The 20,002-nt window shown below is 45.4% G+C and overlaps 1 protein-coding gene across 3 annotated transcripts in view; it reads right to left on the reverse strand.

The window, feature by feature from the left end:
• Positions 1-20,002, reverse strand: part of Dock5 (dedicator of cytokinesis 5) — a 184,865-nt gene that overhangs the window by 6,336 nt on the left and 158,527 nt on the right. For 2 of the 3 annotated variants that reach the window (XM_035452751.1, XM_027390260.2), the window contains exons 39-50: positions 17,517-17,606; positions 16,630-16,734; positions 15,185-15,326; positions 13,450-13,531; positions 12,393-12,477; positions 11,563-11,649; positions 8,271-8,447; positions 6,789-6,872; positions 5,803-5,940; positions 4,650-4,816; positions 1,353-1,521; positions 311-449 (exon numbers count right to left, since the gene is read on the reverse strand). In XM_035452751.1, the coding sequence (XP_035308642.1) occupies positions 311-449; positions 1,353-1,521; positions 4,650-4,816; positions 5,803-5,940; positions 6,789-6,872; positions 8,271-8,447; positions 11,563-11,649; positions 12,393-12,477; positions 13,450-13,531; positions 15,185-15,326; positions 16,630-16,734; positions 17,517-17,606 (1,465 nt within the window). Of the gene's footprint in view, positions 1-310; positions 450-1,352; positions 1,522-4,649; positions 4,817-5,802; positions 5,941-6,788; positions 6,873-8,270; positions 8,448-11,562; positions 11,650-12,392; positions 12,478-13,449; positions 13,532-15,184; positions 15,327-16,629; positions 16,757-17,516; positions 17,607-20,002 lie in introns of those variants that run through there. The other variant, XM_035452752.1, reaches the window with a different exon arrangement.

Below are 20,002 nucleotides of genomic sequence, written 5' to 3' on the forward strand. Positions count from 1 at the left end.
CCTGGCTTCAGGTTAACAGCAGCATACAGGATGGGTCTGTTTTTTTTTAAATCTCTGAATGGGTTTAGCTACTCAGTAGTAATGCTGTAAGTGACTTGCAGTTGGAAAAGGACAGGCAGATCCCCAGGATCGCTACTGAAATAAGCCCAGCCCCAAACTCCAGCTCTTTGATGATTCTAATGGCCATGGAACAGAATTGACTTTGCCACAGCCTCTTATGATCTGTGGCTGGTGTGATTAAGAGTTACCGGATTTACAGCCACATTCCATTTCCTAGTAGAATGAATCTAGGAGACATGGAAAAACTCACTTAGGGTCCTTGTAGCTTTGGGAGTGAGTGGAGGTGGGCTCAAGACTGTAGACTGCATAGGTGAAGAACTGTGGAATGGTGTCAGCCGGCTGTCCATGAGCTGGAGACTCTTTGGCCTTTGTGTTTTTTTGCCTGGGCTCTGGAAACAAAGAGGGAAATCCAAAACATTAAAACTTCATGGTGGACATGGCAGACCTCAGTAACACTCTGAACAACCTTAAATGCTGGACAGAAAATAACAGGGGCCGTTTTTCTTTCTGTTCTCAAGTGTGTGTGCACATGCATGTGAAGGCTAAGCTCAACTTGGGTTATCTTACTCTACTCCTCTCCATTACATAGCTGAACCTAAAGCTCGATGTCTGATATAGGCTAGCCATGCACTGAAATCACACACAGGCTGTCATACCCACCCAAGCTTCCCACTTGGAGTGAAACGCTCTTTACATACTGACCCATCTCCCTACCATCTCCAACTGTTACTTCTAAGGTCACTGTATTGTTACATGGCAGGCACTTGGCATAGATACTTATTGAGAATGACATCAAAACACAGATAACTTTTGGTCTGGCCACTGGTTTGTTTCTGACCATGACCTATACTATCTAAGTTGGAAATAAGCAACCCTGACTCTTAGGGAAAGTTGGTTTGCTGAACACTTAACTTGACCTGGTTTATGGGAGACAAAAGGTGTCTTCTTTAGTGTTAAAAAGTGAAATGAAAATGTTTGCACCAACTTATGGAACACAGTAGCAAGAGCTGTGATTCCAAGTGCAACCCACATGTTTACGCTGTGGGTATGAGATCTTGTGCCAATATTGACTCGGAGACTTGAAACTCTCCGTATATGCTTTTCTTCCTGCCATCTGTGATTTGACACCACCATAGGCTGCTATGTCCTAAGACTAGCTGCGGCCAGGCTTCTATCTGTGGCTCGCTGCTGTGCAGTAAAGGAAGATGTGCTGACTGAGGGGCAGACATTGGTATACCGCCAGTGTTTGCTTTTACTCGTTCTTTCTCCCCCCCCATTTTTTTTTTTTTTACCATCATGTCAGGTTCTGGCGGTTTCTCTGCAATGACTTGTGACTTGCTCAGACTCCAGTCTTTTCTCTTGAACTTGCTAATCCGGTTCTCACTGTCTTCTTTGGGTGGCAGATCTTCAACTCTGGCTCCCGATGAAGCTCTGCGCTCAAACAGTGGTTCCAGGATGGACCTGCCAACCAGGAAGGTCAAAAGTCAACAAATCCCAGAATGATAGACTTGACTTCAAAGCACCAGCAAGTCCCTCAACTCCATTTTCACCCAACTTCTCAGGTCCTCAGAGTCTAATTATCAGACAAACTACTCAGGGTAAAACATACAGAAATGGGATTATCAGATGAAAGGGAGAAAATATTAGTGAATTTTTATCACCGCCCCCCCCATCCCCAGTGTCATGTATTTGTTCTCTTGTGGATATGTGCATGTGTGTGCAGGTCACATGCAGCCATGTAGGCATGCATGTGAAGGTCAGAGGTCAACACTGGTAGTCTTCCTCTATCACTTTCCACCTTATTTTTCAAGACAGTGCTTCTTGATGATTTGGCTAGATTGGTTGGCCAATGAGCGGTCAGATACAACCTGTCTCCATTTGACCCTAGCACTGGAGCTATTATGTATTTGTGCTGTCACATCTCACTTTGATGTGAGTGGGTGCTATGGATTCAAACTCTTGCTTATGCAGTAGGCACTTTGCTGACAGAACCATCTCCTCAGGCCCCATCAATATTGACTCTATCCTGGAAAGAAAAAAAAGACAGAACCCATGAAGTAAAAGAGTACCACGTATCACTAGCTCTCAGTGGGCTGGAGAGCCTGCAGCAGTTATCTAGTTGCTGGGTAACCTGGGCATGGTATCTTAGGTTGCTTATCTGCGAAAATGGGACAATGTTTGGCACCAGTGAGTGATTGAGAAATGTCCACTGGGTATAATGATAGATTTCCAAGTACCATTATGAAATTTGGTGCTCTCAGGAGTCACGATCAAACGCTGCACACAGAGGGGAGAGATGGAAATACAACATGCATATTTTAGATGGAGGGCAAGTATCTTTAATATTCAAAAATAGGAAGAGTAGCCTTTTTTTTAGAAATTAAGATATAAGTGGGTATTTCATGAAAAAGAAAGTCCCAAATTTTTAAAGTTTGGTTTCATTTTTTACTAAGTAAGATATTTGAAGCTGAAAATGATGGCATATGTCCATAGTCCCAGCTACTCAGCAAGCTGAGAGAGATCACTCAAATTCAAGTGTGTGGAAATAGATTGGGCAATGTTTTTTTGTTTGTTTTTATATTATTGAGTTTCAACACACACACACACACACACACACACACACACACACACACACACACACACACACACACACGCAGAGCCTGGATAATAAGTTCATGTACACGACCTCTGTCATCAACAACAATCAACTTAGAGCCCGTCTTGTTTCATCTACATACCTAATGATAGCCCTCATCCTTCACTAAATTACTTAAGAGGGGTTCCGTGTTGTCATATTTCTGTCTCTGTCTCTGTCTCTGTCTGTCTCTGCCTGTGGATCAGGATGAAACTCTCAGCTTTTGTTCCAGTGCCATGAGTTGCACCATGCTCCTGCCATGCCCCTGGCATGATGATAATAGACTAACACCCTCTGAAACGGTAAGCAAGCCTCCAATTAAATGCTTTCTTTTATAAGATTTGCCTTGGTCATGGTGTCTCTTCACAACAACAGAACAGTGACTAAGAAAATAACATAGGGTAGCTCTGAAATTTCAGAAATCCTCCTGTCTCAACCTTTTGAGTATTGGGATTATAAGCATGAGCCACAACATCTAGCTGAAAGTTCTTTATCTCATTTCCAGTTAATTTCTCCTTTTAAAAGTTCTACCTATCATCTATCTATCTATCTATCTATCTATCTATCTATCTATCTATCATTTACCATATTTCAGCAGTATCTATCTATCATTTTATCATATATCAACAATATCTATCTGTTTGTCTGCCTACCTACCTACCTATTTACCTATCTAATAATGCATACACGTAAATTTTCATCTGAACTATTTACTTACCTTGCATTTCTTACTTATTCATTAATTCGCTTCCTGAACAAACTTCTGTACTTTGATTTTGTAATTTAATAAGACAGCTTTCCACCCTCGCAGAGCAAATCCCTAATTATTTTTTATTTTTTTTAAACTAACAAAAAAACTGTATCAATTGCTGATACATATAAAGGAGTGGCGCTCAATATTTATCATAAAACTGCACTTTCAGTTGAACAACTTCTGAACTGAATTGAGCCAGCTCTCCATTAGTTCGCCGCTGGTGGAGGATGCTCTGGCACATATATACACTAGGATGTCTGCAGCCAAAGGAGGTGCACTGTGTTCTGAGACGGTCTTTTTCAAGGCACAGTAAATGACAAGAGCCATATTACGAGAATGCCATATAAAAAAGCCTGGAGAAGAGCATGCGTTTAGCTGCCTGACTTCCTATAAAGAGCTGGAGGCTTATAGGAACCTAAAGCTCATATCAGTGGTTAGAAGCCAGGGATGGAGAGGAGATTTGGGGGGAAGGGGCTGGGAAAATATCTTAATGAGTAAAGTATCTGTACAAGTGTGATGACCTGGAGTTCAATCCCCAGCACCCATGTTTGAAGCAGCATGCACCTGCTCCAGCACTGTAGGCAAAGATGGGGATTCTGGGCTCAGTGGCCAGCCAGTCTAGGCTCAGAGAGAAACCCTGTCTCATAGGATCAGGTGGAGAGTAACTGAGAAAGGTACCCTGATGCCAATGTCTCATTTCTATGCATGGTTGCATGAGACACCTACATACATACGTGTACATACACACACTAAACTACTGATGCTTCTAATAAACTGAATCTTAAAAACACGCATGAAGACTTTTGGTGTGTGTGTGTGTGTGTGTGTGTGTGTGTGTGTGTGTGTATCATTTTCTACTTTTGGAATTTTTATTACTACATTATTCTGTGATTAATTGATAAAGCAAATTAAGTTTGAAACTGCTTTAAAAATGATACACGTGAGGAGAAATTAAAACTATGCCTAGAAGGCAACTGTGTTCAGTAGGTGGTGAAATATTAATTTCTCATTTTCTATTTTTAGTAACAGTGTTGTCAGTGATGTTCGCCATGAAGAACATGAGAGGTGAATGAGGCCCTCGACTATGACTTATTCTCCTCAAAGGCTTGGTATGTAGACACACCTAGTCTCACCTTGGTGCTCAAAGCTAATGTCACAGGTGCTGTCCTACCCTACGTTAAGTGTAAAGATCAGCCTTACCCATCAGATCCTGGCCTGGAGGGCGCATTGTCAGAAGAGTTGGAGGAGGTGGAGATCACTGAAGAGGCCACAGAGGTGACAGATAGCCTGCGCAACGTTGAGGACAGAATGTAGGGCAGTACCATCGAGCCTGCACGGCTCGGCTTCCTCTCCGTTAAGTTGGGTGGCTGAAATACATGTAGCCCCTCAAGGTTAGCAACCTGCACGCTCTGGGGAACATGCCCTGTTGGTCTTCTGAACATATGGAATGTTGACCTAAGAGCAAAGTCTAAGGTGGGGGGTGGGCCTCAAACTCTTAGCCATCCTTCTGCCTCAGCCTCCTGAGTGCTGAGACTGCAGGCGTGCATCACCACACCTGGCAGGACTGGGTCTCTGGTGAGTGAAAGAGATGAAGCGGTGGCAGGGAAAGGGCCCCTGGGGGGAACTCTAGTGGGGAGAGGTCCAGAGCTTCGATTTGAGGAAAGAATTTAAAAGTCAGGGGTTCAAAACAAGAAGACTGTTAAAGAGGGAAAGGTGAACTCAAGGACAAAAGATCACAGCAACGAACCAGAACCTTCACACCATCAACTGTGAGAACAGACAGGATAGCAGCACCCTCCCCCTCAGCTCCTGGGAGAGGTGGGGAGGAAACCCATTATGATGCAGCCTCATGGAGTACCAAGGATGGCAGAGAAGTTAGTCAGGCTCACACATTGTAAAATACAGCTTACAACCCTTCTTCAAGGTCTGACAACCAAACTTTTACCAAAACAGAAAAAAGAAACTGGAAAAGCTATAAAAATTAGGCAGGACAGGAATGGTCTATGTGTGGTACAAGGAAACTGACTGCCCCTGGGTGTTCTCAAAGTGCCTGCCCAGTCCAGCCACATTGATGAACAGCACCAGTTGGTCATTTGTTAAAACTGTAAACTTGGGCCCTATCCCATCCATGGAATCTGAAGCCAGTTATCTGTGTTTCATAAGATCTCTGTCCTGAAGGTTGGTCAAGATATCCAGCCCAAAGGTAGAACAGGCTCTCTCCTGCCTGCCCATTTACCTATCATCGGAGGTACCATCATACCTATGCTGGTATGACTCATTTGGTATCTGGAACCCTGAGCAATGTCATGTGAGGGACCAGGGGAAGCGTGAGGGCCATTTAGACAAAGCTCACCAGTGTTATGACCCCATATAGCTTCTCTACTTTCTCCTTCAGTTCACGGAAGCATGAAGACAGTCGGTCATGCAGCGGCTTAAGCTGCTCTGTCAGCTTCTCCCCGTGGATGCGGATCCCTTCCGTGAGCAGAGGTATCTGGAAGAAAGGGCATGAAAGGAATGAGAGACGTGGTTTGGGAAGAGGAGGAATTCAGATTTGGAGGTTTGGGCAAGGTGGGATGGAGTCGGTGAGGCTAACTGACAGAATTATCTACTGAAAATGCCACTTTTTAGTCTAGGCTTGCGAACTGTGTCAAAGGAACAACGAAGATCCAAAGACTCTAGAGAGGTCAATTGGCAAGGCGAATGCAACTGAGCACTGGGTAGGCACTGGTTTTAGACTGAGTCTGATGGCTGCTTTTCCAGTAGTTTTTATTAAAATAAGAAGAAAAAATGAGAACCATATGTGCCAGCAAGAAACACTAGCTAGTAAGCCAGATTACAGAATTTCTCTCTCTCTCTCTCTCTCTCTCTCTCTCTCTCTTTCTCTCTCTCTGTGTGTGTGTGTGTGCGCGTGCGTGCGTGTGCGCGTGCACGTGCACGTGCACGTGCTTGTACATGGGGAGGCCATGAGACAACTTCTGCGTCATTCCCAGATGTCATCTACCTTGTTTTGAAAGAAAGGGTCTCCTTACTGGTCTGGAATTTACCAACTAGGTTAAGATGGCTGGTCACTAAGTCCATGAAATCTGCCTGCTTCACCTCCTCAACACTACAACACTACCGACACAACCAAGTCTCTTTGCCCCCCCCACACACACACATGCACAGAGGGAAAGAGAGAGGAGAGACAGAGACAGAGCGACTCAGAGAGACAGACTGAGAGAGAAGGGGAGGCCAGAAAGGGGCCTGTAAACTCTGGAACCTGTCTTAGGGCTGAGTGCAGTGATTACCTATGCAGTACTGTGTACGGCTGGCCAGTTGCATGCCTCCCTGGCTACATACCTGTAAGGCAATCAACCGCTTGAGCAGCTCCACCTTCTCCTGGTCCTCAGGGTGTTCTTGTAAGTACTTTTCTGTAAAAAAAGCCTGAAAGCAGAGCACATGCAAACATTACTTATGACATTCCTGCTCCCAGCAGAGAGGTGGAAAGCTTCAAAAGGGAGACAGCCTCTTATGTAGTGATAACCGGAAGGGTCTAACTGAAAACTCATCCGTTTCACAAGATGGCCTTTATTGCACAATGAATAATTCAGAAATGTGTACTAAATAAATTCCTGCCTATATATAGAATGGCTCCCTTAATCCCAAACTTATCCCCTAAGTTGCGAAGTTTCTTCACTATGCAGGCATCCACAGCTCAGAAAGGTGACACCTGTGTCCAAGAGCATACAGTGACCAGTAGAAAGCCAGAATGAGGTCACAAGAATGACAGGTCACAAAGCCTTCACTCCTCTGGGATACTGTGTACAAATGCAAATCAGAGTGCCATCTAATCTTTTGCCTCCTCAAAGGGGTTTTTTGGCCACATGTATATTTATATTCAAGAAGACTCCCAAAATATTCACCCACTGAACATGTACCATAGCAACTATGATTCCTGTCTCTAACAGGACCTTCACCCTAGACTGAATTCGTGATCTCCAATATAATGGCACTCTAGCAAACCCTATCCAGTGTATTACACATGGTCAGGACGCCTACTAAGTCATTTCAAAGTAACAGTCATAACATCCAGTTAGCAAATCTACGGTGAAACTGGGCAGCAGTTTGAAAGAGCAATGCCAGCAATACGTGCATGTATCTAAACACTTAGCCCCCAGCTGGTAGTGCTTGCCAGCAATACGTGCATGTATCTAAACACTTAGCCTCCAGCTGGTAGTGCTCCCTGAGGAGTTACAGAACCTGAAGGAAATGGAGCCTTGCTGGAGGAAGTCCATCCCTAGGATGAGACTGGAGAGTTTAGTCTCATTCCATTTCCTGTTCCCTTTCTCTATTTTTCTGCGCATGGATGAAAATGTGATCAGCTAGCTGCCAGCTCTTGCCACCATGACAGGCCATCCCTTCTGGCCATGATGGACTTGATGCTTCTGGAGCCATCAGCCAAGTAAACTCTTTCTTCCTTAAGTTGCTTTTGGTCACAGTATTTTATCCCAGCACTAGAGAGGTATGAAATACAAGTGGAAACTGTCCTCAATCTGTACAACTTGGCTCAAGTCAGGCTGGAGATTCCTGGAAAGCCATTCTACATAAGCTCTGCTCTCCCTAGAAGTGGAAGTGCAACCTGGGCTCTGGGACCACCCTGAGCCTTCCTCCCAGAGGTCAGAATGAAGCACTAGGGCCTGGCACTCTTTCATCAAGGCTTCACAGAACAAAGTGAGGCCACCGGACAACCCTTGTGGCTTTCCACGTGCCCGTTCAAAGAGGAGAGTGGCACATGACCCAGAGGGAAGCCCATGTCTTATGAGAGCCAGGAGAGGGACTTACCTTCTCATAGTTGGAGAATCCCCCCATGACAGCTGGGTCCACAATGCCGCTCAGCAGCATGGAGAGTGGGTGCACAGACAGGGACTGGTCCCAGGCATGCTGCTGTACACAGTTGCTGACCCTCTCGTTGGTCAGCTCCATGGTTTCTATGGCGTTCTCCAGCGGGCTGATTTCTTCCTGAGGAATGCAGCACAAGGGAGAAGGACCTGTCGTGAGTTCCACTGCAAAGACTGAGACAAACTTGATCACTCTTCTCAAGAGAGAAATTATCCACAATCCGCAGGAGCGCAACAGTGTTCAGATTCTGTTTATCAGGCCCCAGGCTTTTCTGTTGGTCAATTGCAAACTCAGCTATTGAAAATCTTCTCAGGAAGTAGAATGCTGTAGGTGTGGGCTGTGGAAATGACTGTTTCTTGGAGCAAAATATCTACACAAAATGTGAGAAGAAAAAAAAATCTAGAGCTGTCAGAGGATTGTCTCTCAGGCAAATCCACCTCAGGGGCTCTGAGACAGTTGCCGCCTAGTGGATCTGAGACTCTCCTGTGCCGCTGAAAATGGAAAATGTCCCTTGGAAAATTCAGGTGCTTCCTTGGCAAGAAAAAGCAAGTGATCTTGGAATCCCTCTATTCAGACCCATGCCTCCTCACCTTAGGTGGGGTCTGCTCCATGCCTCATGTCCTTAGTAGGGTCTGCTCCATGCTTCATGTCCTTGGTAGGGTCTGCCCCATGCCTCAAGACCTTACTAGAGTCTGCCCCATGCCTGTCACCTTAGGGTAGGGTCTGCCCCATGCCTCATGACCTTACTAGAGTCTGCCCCATGCCTGTCACCTTAGGGTCGGGTCTGCCCCATGCCTCATGACCTTAGGGTAGGGTCTGCTCCATGCCTGTCACCTTAGGGTGGGGTCTGCCCCATGCCTCATGACCTTAGTAGGGTCCACCCCATGCCTTGTCATCTTAGGATAGGGTCTGTGGTAATGGAAGTCAGAAAGAACAGGGTGACTGAGAAACGAGGCTGAGGTATGGATGAAAATCTATCACAGGGATAGATTCCTCTTCCAGAAATCTCCTCAAAACTGTATTTCCCAAAAAGTCGGCTCCTTCATCTTCCCCACTATTGGTCACATGACCTCCTACCCCAGACTTTGTTCCTAACATCACTACCCAGAAAGCACAGTACACTTAAATAATGATGATTTCTCACTAGCACTGAGGAATACATCCAATTTCAGGTTATTCTGGCCAAGAAATACGTTTCTCTTCCTTCCCCCTTTCTTCTACCCTTTCCTTTCTTTGTTGTATGGAGCCAGGGTCTTGCTACACTGTCCTGGATGGTCTTTAACATATTACAAGGACCAGACTAGCCTCCAACTAGCACTGGTCTTCTTGATTCACCCCCCTGAAAGCTGGCATAGGCATGTGCCACCCTGCCCAGCTCCAAGAAATGTCTGGCCCCAAGAATATCTCTTTTCTTCCTCTCCCCTCTATGGGGTATGAAAATCAGTGTTTACACATGCCAAATTAGTGTTCAAAATTGACTGTGCATGATCAGACCAGGAATTATTTCTCAAATACTTCCTTTTTGCTAAGTGCCACACTGTGCACCAGTTACAAAAGTGATGAAAACACACAGCCAACTCAGAAATATATAGGTGGACTGGGTCTTTAATCTGGAAGGCACCAAAATTTTGGGGGTGCATGAATCCCTGGTTCCAACGTGATGTAATATTTACATATAACCTTTACATATTTTCCATATACTTAACTTATTAGAGAGAGTATCTCACTATGTACCCCTGGTTGTCCTGTAACTCACCATGTAGACCAGGCTGGCCTTGAACTCACAGGGATCTACTTGTCTCTGCCTCTCAGGTGCTGAGATTAAAGGTTTGCACCACTACATCTGGCTTTTCATATATTTTAAATCATCTCTGGATGACTGGTAGGACCTAGAGCTATACTGGTAGATATTATACATTGTCTAGGGAATAAGGCAAGGGAAGAGTCTATATATTTAGAATAGAAGCAGCTGTGGTAGACTTAAGTACACAGTACACAATCCACAGCTGAGACACCCTTGGTTGGCTGAGTCACTGAGAGTGGAATTACACATTCTAAGGGTCCGCTGTAATTCCAAGCTGGTAGGAGTGTATACTGTTAGTAGGAAGTCAAGATGTTCAAATATGGTGGGTCAGAAACGTGCCCAGAAAGACAAGAGCACAGACACCACAAAGGGTATCCATCTGTGGTTGGGTGTTCCAGAGTTGGCTGCATGCAGAAGGTGGGTCCCATACTTACCTTGATGGGAAATAACACTGAGCAGTGGCAGGAGGACACTGAAGCCCATCTCCCCTAAATGACCCAATGTCATTAATTACTTAAAGAGCATCAAAGCCAAAGTTCCAACAGATTTTCTCAGAGACAGAAGAAGACAGATGGAGGTGGAAAGACATGGATGAAGGTGGACAGAAGGAGAAGGAGATGGACAGAGGCGAATAGAAGGGAGAGACAGCCATGGACAGAGGTAGACAGACATGAAAGGAGAGGAGTACAAATGGAAGGGAATGGATGATAGTAAATGGAGGTAGATGGGGATAGACAGAGATAAACACAGGTCGACAGAAATGAGAATGGGCTCTTCAGTGGAGGTACCAGGAAGCCACAGGAGGGGCGAACACAAGACACATCAAACAGTCGGGTCCGCTCAGTGGAATCCATACTCTGAGGTAATGAGGAACACTGCCCGAAAAGACCAAGACTCTCTAGCAATAGGAGACCTTTTTAGTAGTACCAAGCAGAGACCAGTATGGGATGAGAAACAAGGCAGTGATACAGGGGATAGAGAGAAGGCAGATCAAGTAAGTATTATAAAGGCTAAATGGCAACTTTGGGGAGCATGGAGCCGGAACTGCAGTAAGAGTGACACAATGAGCTGAGAAGGAAAGGGGTTTGGGGAAATGATGTGGCAGACAGGCAACTCCCCAGAGGCATGCCAGCAATGTTTCTGAGCACTGGCAGCATTATGGAGGGGAAGAAGGGACAATGCCCCTCAGGCCATGAAAGAGTCATTCTCTGAGTGTGACCTTTTGAATTGGTGTTGTAACATCAGTTTTACAAAGTGACCCCATTCTACAAGTGTGCTTCTTATTTCCCCCTTAAAAAACAAAGTTGGCTGGAGGAGGCAGGTCAAGCCTGTACAGACTGCAGTGGAGCTGAACAAAAGCTGCTATTATTTTTGCAGACAGAAAGGCTCCCACCACACGCCCTGCCAGAGTTACAAATTCGAATGACTCACTGTTGAAATCTGTTTGACTTCGAACCACTTAAGGATCCCAGGGAAGGTATAGGCTGTTGTGTATGTGGTCCTTTCAATCCACATGGTCTGGTACAAGAAAGAAAACAAAATGCAACAGTGATCAGCTTCTGGGTCACAACCAACCCCAAACCTCTGGCTGACTTGTGAGAATCCATTCTCACGTCTTCTAGGGAATGGAACCCAATTCTTCATAAGACTCAAGGACCGTGGGCTTCCTGTCTGCATGGGGTCAGTTAGTCTCCTTGGGCCTTTCACTCTCAAGATGGAAACTCGAGGTCTGGGCAGCTTGGGTGTGTCTTGCCTAAGGTCATACCAGCAACAGGACTAGAAGCAGAGCCTAGATCTGAGACCTTCAGTTTCGAGGTCTCCACTGAGATGGCAGCCTGCTTTGTCGGTAATTAACAGTTAGCGTTCTCCTACAGGGGAAGCTCCAACCTGCTGTGTGTGCTGATGAGGGGGAAGACACTGCACCTCGCTAGAAGGCTAATGGGCTGGAGAGATGGCTCAGGTGGGCTAGTGCTCGCTGAGCAAGCCAAAAGACCCGAGACTGGTCACCAGCAATTATGTACAAAGCCAGGGGTGGTGGCACACGCTTATAGTCCCAGTGTCGGGGGGGGGGGGGAGGAGAGATGGAGGGAGAGTCCCAGGGGCTCACTGGCTGCACCCCCAAGGAAATTCCCTCTGTCCAAATAACAAGTAGAGAAGCTCATGAGGAATGATGCCCAAAGCTGACTTCTGGCCTCCAAACGCCCATGTCTAATCCCCTCTCCCACCCCCACACACGGAGAAGACAAACCAAATGAACTCACAGCAAACTCATTTTCTGGGTCTTTTTCTCCTTTCCGGAATGGCCGGGAATATCTGAACTGCTGCACCTCATTGGCTCTGTAGTAGCTGGAAAACGACACAACTGCACTGGACCTCACAGAACCAGCCGGCAACCACACACGTGACACTCCTGCACTGGACCTCACAGAACCAGCCGGCAACCACACACGTGACACTCCTGCACTGGACCTCACAGAACCAGCCGGCAACCACACACGTGACACTCCTGCACTGGACCTCACAGAACCAGCCGGCAACCACACACGTGACACTCCTGACATGGAGTTTTACATCTATGGCTGACAGGGCCACGTTGAGCTCCTGGGACAGTATATACCTGGGTTTCATACCACCTCTTATTTTTCATGCTTGAGAGTTTATTTTACAGTTCACCATTTTAAAAGGTGCTTACACCCATGTTTGCATAGCTTTGCTGTAGTATTGTCAGTTAATCTCACTGGCACGTTAGCTTCTCTAGAGGCAGCAAGCAACTTTGAACCCTGGGACCAGCTAGTTGGTCCTCGGTGATAACTGAGTGGATATTTGGGCTAAAGGATCCTGTGTGCATCCAGTGAAGTTTAGCTTTCCCTCTGTCTCAAAGATAGAACCCATGTGGCTTTAATGTGATAAACTCACATCTTTTTTTTGTTTTTGTTTTTGTTTTTGTTTTTGTTTTTGGTTTTTCGAGACAGGGTTTCTCTGTGTAGCTTTGGAGTCTACCCTGGCACTCGCTCTGGAGACCAGGCTGGCCTCGAACTCACAGAGATCCGCCTGCCTCTGCCTCCCGAGTGCTGGGATTAAAGGCGTGCGCCACCAACGCCTGGCTCTAAACTCACATCTTGTATGCAAATCAGTAAGGAATAAGGCTTCTGAACCTTGGTGAATGAAAAAGGCTTTGCTTTGATGCATTCCAAAGAAAGTCTTCCTAGGTAGTTCAGACTGCCCTTGAACTTGCCAATCTCTTTCCCTCCACTGCTATGATGACAGGCATGTGTTATGTCCCACTGACCTTTTTCTTGTTAAGAAAGAACCACTTACTTCAAGATCTGCTCTGGAACTGGTTTGTCCTTGTAGCTGGGCGGCAAGCTCATCACAGGCTTTACAGTGAAGCATTGCAGGTCTGAGGACTTGTTAGGGAAAAGGCTGGTCCAGCAGGTGCCACAGGCAGTGAGGTCCCTGTGTCCATCTCTCATCTCCTCTCAGCAGGGGCCAGCACTGCACTGAAATGGGCTCCCATATACACTGTCACAATGTGGGACTGTCCTAGGACACTCTGGCAAACATCCTTGTCACATGAAACAAGTGTCAGGAAAGTATCAGGAGACAGATAGCCAGAGATGCTTTCAAATGATTTCTTTTGGATACGTATTCTCCCCAAACTGCCAGACTCCAGGGCCCAGGGAACCAGAACTGCTACCTTTAGACGCCACTGTTGATGGAGTGAGTCCCTTCATGGGGACTGAGTGTTCAGAATTTATCTTTCACACAGCAAACCTACAAGACGGATCATTCTTTTTTAGCAGAGGAGAACTTACAACTGGTAAGTGAAGTCAGATTCCCAAACCAGCGTGGGGTGTAGGGGTGGGATGAATAGCATTAGAAAGGGTTTCTCCTGGCACCCTTACCAGTGCAGACACAGCCTGCCCTCTGGACCTACAGGCTCTGCACCCAAAAGCAGATGATTTCTTTCCGTTAACACCCTGTACAGAGTCCCCCGATCCCTGCCACCCCACCGTGTCTTTATCTCCTAAATGATACAGTATGACAATATTTATAGAGCATTTACTGTATCAGGGCCTCTAACTAGGAGAGGCTGGGGAGATGGTACGGTTACTAAACTGCTGTATAAGTATGAGGGCCTGTGTTCCAATCCCTAGCACATAGCTACACACACACACACACACACACACACACACACACACACAGAGAGAGAGAGAGAGAGAGAGAGAGAGAGAGAGAGAGAGAGAGAGAGAGAATTGGGAGAATGTATATAGGCTATATGCAAAATCAATACCCTATACATGACTTGAACAGCTGTAGATTTGGGTATCCATGGGGTGGTAGAATGAATAGCCTGGGACGGTGTAGTGGTTTGAAAGAAAATGACCACCAAAGGGAGTGGCACTATTAGGATGTGTGGCTTTGTTGAAATAGGTGTGGCCTTGTTAGAGGAAGTGTATCTCTGTCGGGGTAGGCTTTGAAGTCTCCTTTGCTCAAGCTACACTCAGTATGGTAGTCAGCTCACTTCCTGCTGCCTGCAAATCAAGATGTAAAACTCTCAGCTCCTTCTCCAGCACCATGTCTGCCTGTGTGCTGCCATGTCCCGCCATGATAATAATGAACTAAACCTATGAACTGCAAGCTAGCCCTAATTTAATGCTTTCCTTTGTGAGAATTGCCATGACCATGGTGTCTCTTCACAGCAATAGAAACCCTAACTAAGACAGAGGGTGTCTTGGAGCCATTGGCTGGGAAGGTATCAAGAATGCAGCTGGATGACTGTGCATGGGTTTCAAGGTCTGCAACAGAATCCTGAACTTCCTTTAAGCACCCCACTGACTATGAAGTATATTCATTCATATTCAACATTTACTGCCCATGTCATCCCTAAAGGCCCTAAAAACTTCTACACCAAATGGCTGAAGACGATGTGTTTGAGGGCTCAGGGCACATCTGCCTTCAGAGAAGAAGTTGTAATTCATAGTTTATCTGGCTTGGCCTGGCCCATTCCAGGGTAAAGAGCCACTGGCCCCTTTCCCCATGGCAAGGATACACTGCTTTGGGGATGACTTGATGTCTTCTCCTGGTGGTGTGGTACTGGTCATTTTCTCAGCGTTGGGGAACTGGGTGAGCAACCTCAAGCTGAAGTCTTCTCGCCTCTCGTACTCTTTACCCCGGTAGATGAAGATTTTGTTCTACAGGCCAGGGAAGCCAAAGGAAGGCGTTAGATATGAAGGATAAAGGGGTACCTGGAACTGAAGACAGAGAAGGCCACTGTGCTCCTCCATCAAAGCCAAGTAAGTGCTCAGTGGCCATCCTCTGCATCCCCAACAGGCAACGAGCAGCATCTATTGGGTGGATATTAGTTTATCCCTTCTTTCTCCAGGTGACAGACATGGGAGACTTTGGTGGCTATGATTAAGGCTGCTATGAACATCCCTATAGTATTTTGGAATGATTAAATTTCTATTCAATTAAGTAAATACTCCCTGGTTACAAGCTCTTTCAGCATGGGCCATCTTCCTTGGTTATGTAATTTTAAATTTTACATTCATATGTTAACATTTAACTCCCCACCTGGCCCCCATTAGCTTGTAGAATCCCGGAGGTCAGAGAGAAGTCTGAGTAACTTTAGGACATTTCTGCTTCTTCCCAGGTGCCTGGCACAGAGTGGACAGTCAGTAGACACTAAATGAAGATCTATTGCTTCCTCATTAAGCCCTGCTAGGAATATGAATGGCTTTCTTTTACCACTTTTTGTTGTTATTGCTAGTTGTTTGTTTTTGCAGCATGGTCTCATGCAGTCCAGGCTGACCTCTAACTCACTATGTAGCTGAGGATAATCTTGGAACTTCTGATCTTTGGCTTCCACCCAACATACCCAGTTTATGTGGTTCTGGGAATCAAACCTACTGCTTCAAGTATACTAGGCAAGTACTCAACCAATTGAACTATATCTCTATCCCATTCTCCGTTTTTTAATTAAGAGTATGAGATATCATATATTTAAATGAAGCTCAGGTCTGAAAGCATTCTCAAACTCTAAAGTCACTGTGACAGTATATATACTTTTGAAAAGTAGAGAGTCTCTCATGCTTGCCACTACTACAAAATTGCTTTTACTTTGGAAATGTTTGTTGTATTGTTCTTGGGATATCTGATTTCAAAGTAGCCTTGAGTGGAAATAAAAAAAGCAACAAAGCATATCCATCTACACTCTTCCAAGTCTGGCCTGTGGATTCGGCTGATGGTGTTTTCTCTTCTCTCCTTGCACCTGGGAAAGCCATCGGACAGAGATTCTGCCAGAATACAAGTGGTGTCAGGGGTGTGGGGTGAAGAGGCCAGCACTCAGGAAGAGGTCTCCCTCCCTGACCAGACCTCCCACAGCGGGAACGTAGGCTAGCAGCTGCTGCTGCCCATCTGGAAGAGAGGTAAGTCTCCTCTCTCCCCTGAATTCCCACTCCTAATGGCTCTGGGGACCACCCCCAGGCTCCTTACCCGCAGGAAGGAAGGGAAACCCTGTCCATAGTATCCCACAGCAAAGTATTCAGGCTGGGGCCTCATGGCCTTAATGATGTTCTCATAAAATGAGGCTCTTTTTTTCTGAAAAACAAAACAACACATTCTGCCGGGAGGTTACCAGGAAACTGTCAGGGGAAGAAATAAAAAAGAAAACAGTCAGCCCACTTGCTGTGTTTTCTCATGTAACAGATAAATGGACGGTCTTTGGAGACCACCTTGTAGGCCACAGGGTGACTCAGTTCTGGGATTTGACATTTGAGACTTGGGCCTAGGATAGGATTGGGAGCCCTAGGAGTACTTCCTGAGATCCACAAGCAAGATCTGAACTTTACCAGGTGTGTGACAGTAGAAGCTGAGGGATTTTCTGCTTTGAGCAGGTGAGAGCCACCTTGGGCTGTCTTCTCACTGTAAAATTTTATTTTATTTAGTATGAATGTATGTGTATACCATGGTCCATGGACAACTGTTTTCTCCTTCCAAGATGTAGAACATGGGGATTGAACTCAGGTTGTCAGGCTCGGCTGCAAGTACCTTTATCCACTTAACCATCTCATTGGCCCAAGACAAATGAATTTTGATGAACTTACGATGCCCCATAGGATGAGGCATCATCACCCAGGGTTAGGGTTAGGTGTCTTCCCTCTCCTCCCTTCCCCTCCCCTCTTTCCCAGTCCCAGGGGACTTCTGGAGGGACAACCTGGAGAACAATAGTCAAAGCTTCTAGGATCACACATCCTTCATTTTGAAGTCAAGTAAGTTTATTTCCCATTAAAAAGTGTACCCTTGACCCAGACGGTTTTCAACCCATATACCAAACTGGTCTTTAAGTGTTCACTTTAGCAGCCCTGCTGGCCCAGACTTACCAGGAGACTGCCCAGACCCTCGTAGTCAAATACTTTGCTCTCATAGGTCTCAGCCAACTCTTTGCTCAGTTTGATGGCTTTCTCCCACATCTTCAGAAGAAGGAAAGCAGGGTGAAATGAGGAAGACACACAGTCACAGTCCTCAGCGCTCCTACCTCCCTAGAAATCACTGGAACGAAGGAGTCAGACAGACTAAACATCTACAAGGGACCCTTGACTTGCTACAACCAATTAGCTAACCCTTTCTTTCCTAATGTAAGGATACTGAAGGTTGAATAGCTCTTATCTGAAATGCCTGAGACTCCAATGTGGAATTTTTTGTTTTTCTTTTTAAATTTGGGGTAGTTTCCATACACATTTCTGGTTACTCTTCAAGCTGTTTGCAGGGACAGGAAGGGGCCAAATGGCATGTAGTGTGGAATTTGACAAACATTTTCCATGTAGGGCTCAATACCAGTTACAGCCTCTCACCTCTCTTCCTCTAAGGCTAGCACAACCTAGATCCAAATGGAGCCTTCTCAACATTCTGGTATTATGGAGTATCTCTTAGGTGGGCACTAAGTGAAGATACTCACTGATTATTTCATCTGCTTATTTTATCTCCAACAATCAGAATTCAAAGACAAACATGGGGCTAATAAGAAGGAGCAGGTCAGGAGGCAATGTAGTAAAGAACTGGTTTGCTCTTTTTCCCAAACCCTTGCCCAGGGAAATGAAAACTTTTACTATTCCTGGTGCATCCCTGTAGGCTCCAAAATCGATGCTAAAAGGGTGGCTAGAGAAAGCTCCAACCTCCGAGTTTGTGTTAATGAAGCAACTCAAGGCACTCTGTAGATCAGTGGTTCTCAACCTTCCTGTTGCTGCCACCCTTTAATACAGTTCCTCATGGTGTGGTGACCCAAACCATAAAATTATTTTCTTTGCTATTTTATGACAATAATTTGCTACTGTTATGAATCATAATCAAAATATCTGATATGAAGGATATCTGACATATGAACCTTATAAAGGGGTCTCGAACCACAGATCTAGATAGAGTCAGGAAGATTTACAAATTCAAGGTCAGCCTGGGCAATGTAATAAGATTCTGTTGCAAAAACACAAAATAGAATTGTAGCGCTGAGCCACATATTATCAGCCCTGATTCAAGGAAGGCAAAGGGAACTAAAGATTGAGTCAAATCATGTAGTTAATAATTCAATCATGCCTATGTTATGACAAATTCTGTATAATTCAAATATACATATATTTGAGGCTGCTTTTGCTATATTGCTCTAGACTGGTCTCTCTCTCTCTCCCTCTCTCTCTCTCCCTCTCTCTTTCTCTTTCTCTTTCTTTTTTTTAAAACTAAGCTTTAGGGTTTTTTTTTCTCCTTTTTTTCTTTTTAAGATTTATTTATTATGTAAACAGTGTTCTGTCTACATGTACCCCTACATACCAGAAGAGGGCACCAGATCTCATTACAGACGGTTGTGAGCCACCATGTGGGTGCTGGGAATTGAACTCAGAACCTCTGGAAGAGCAGCTAGTGCTCTTAACCTCTGAGCCATCTCTCTAGCCCTAGACTGGTCTTAATTTCTAAGCTCTAGCAATCCTCCTGCCCTGTCCTCCTGAGTGAATAGAATTGTAGGTGCATAGCACTGCATCATACTGCATCTAGTGGACACTTCAATATTCTAGAGAGGGAGAAGATGCTAGATTCCTATGACCCTTCTGGACCCCACCTTGTGTATGTCACCATTTGGCTGGTCCTGATGTTGTGCCCTTTACAGCAACACTGTAATAATTAGAAATAGCAATCTCCTGGTTCTGTTACTAACCCTATGGGGGGCCACCCTGGGCTACTCAAAATTTCTAACCAGTTTCATCAGAAGTGTGAATGATCTGGAGCCCCTGACTCTAGGGCTGCCATCATAAGTGGGTGCAGTTTCTAAAAATAAAAAATAAGTCATTATTTTTTATTTGTGTGAGTACATGAATGTGTATATACACATAGGTGTGTGTGTGTGTGTGTGTGTGTGTGTGTGTGTGTGTACGTATGCATATATGTATTAGGATTGTGTGGCTGTGCTAGCCTGTATAGGTGTGTGTGGAGGCAAAAGGGAAATGCTAGAATATATCTTCAAAATCACCTTTTGTTTGTTCATTTTGTTTTTGAGACAGGGTTTTGTTCTGTAGCCCTGGATGTCTAGGAACTCACTCTGTAGACCAAGCAGGCCTGCCTCTGCCTCTTGGTGCTGGAATTAAAGGTGTGTACCACCACACCCAGCTCCAAAATCACTTTTGTACCTTATCTTTTTCGGGTCTCTCACTAAACCTGAAGCTCACCAATTTGTCTAGTCTGGCTGACCAGCAAACCCAGGGGAAACTTAGTGTTTCATCCTCTCAATCCTGGGGTTACAGGTACCTGTCCCCACCCCCTGCATGCATATATATATATGTGTGTGTGTGTGTGTGTGTGTGTGTGTGTGTGTGTGTGTGTGTAT

Source organism: Cricetulus griseus (assembly GCF_003668045.3).
Source record: "Cricetulus griseus strain 17A/GY chromosome 1 unlocalized genomic scaffold, alternate assembly CriGri-PICRH-1.0 chr1_1, whole genome shotgun sequence".
Classification (NCBI taxonomy): Eukaryota; Metazoa; Chordata; class Mammalia; order Rodentia; family Cricetidae; genus Cricetulus; species Cricetulus griseus.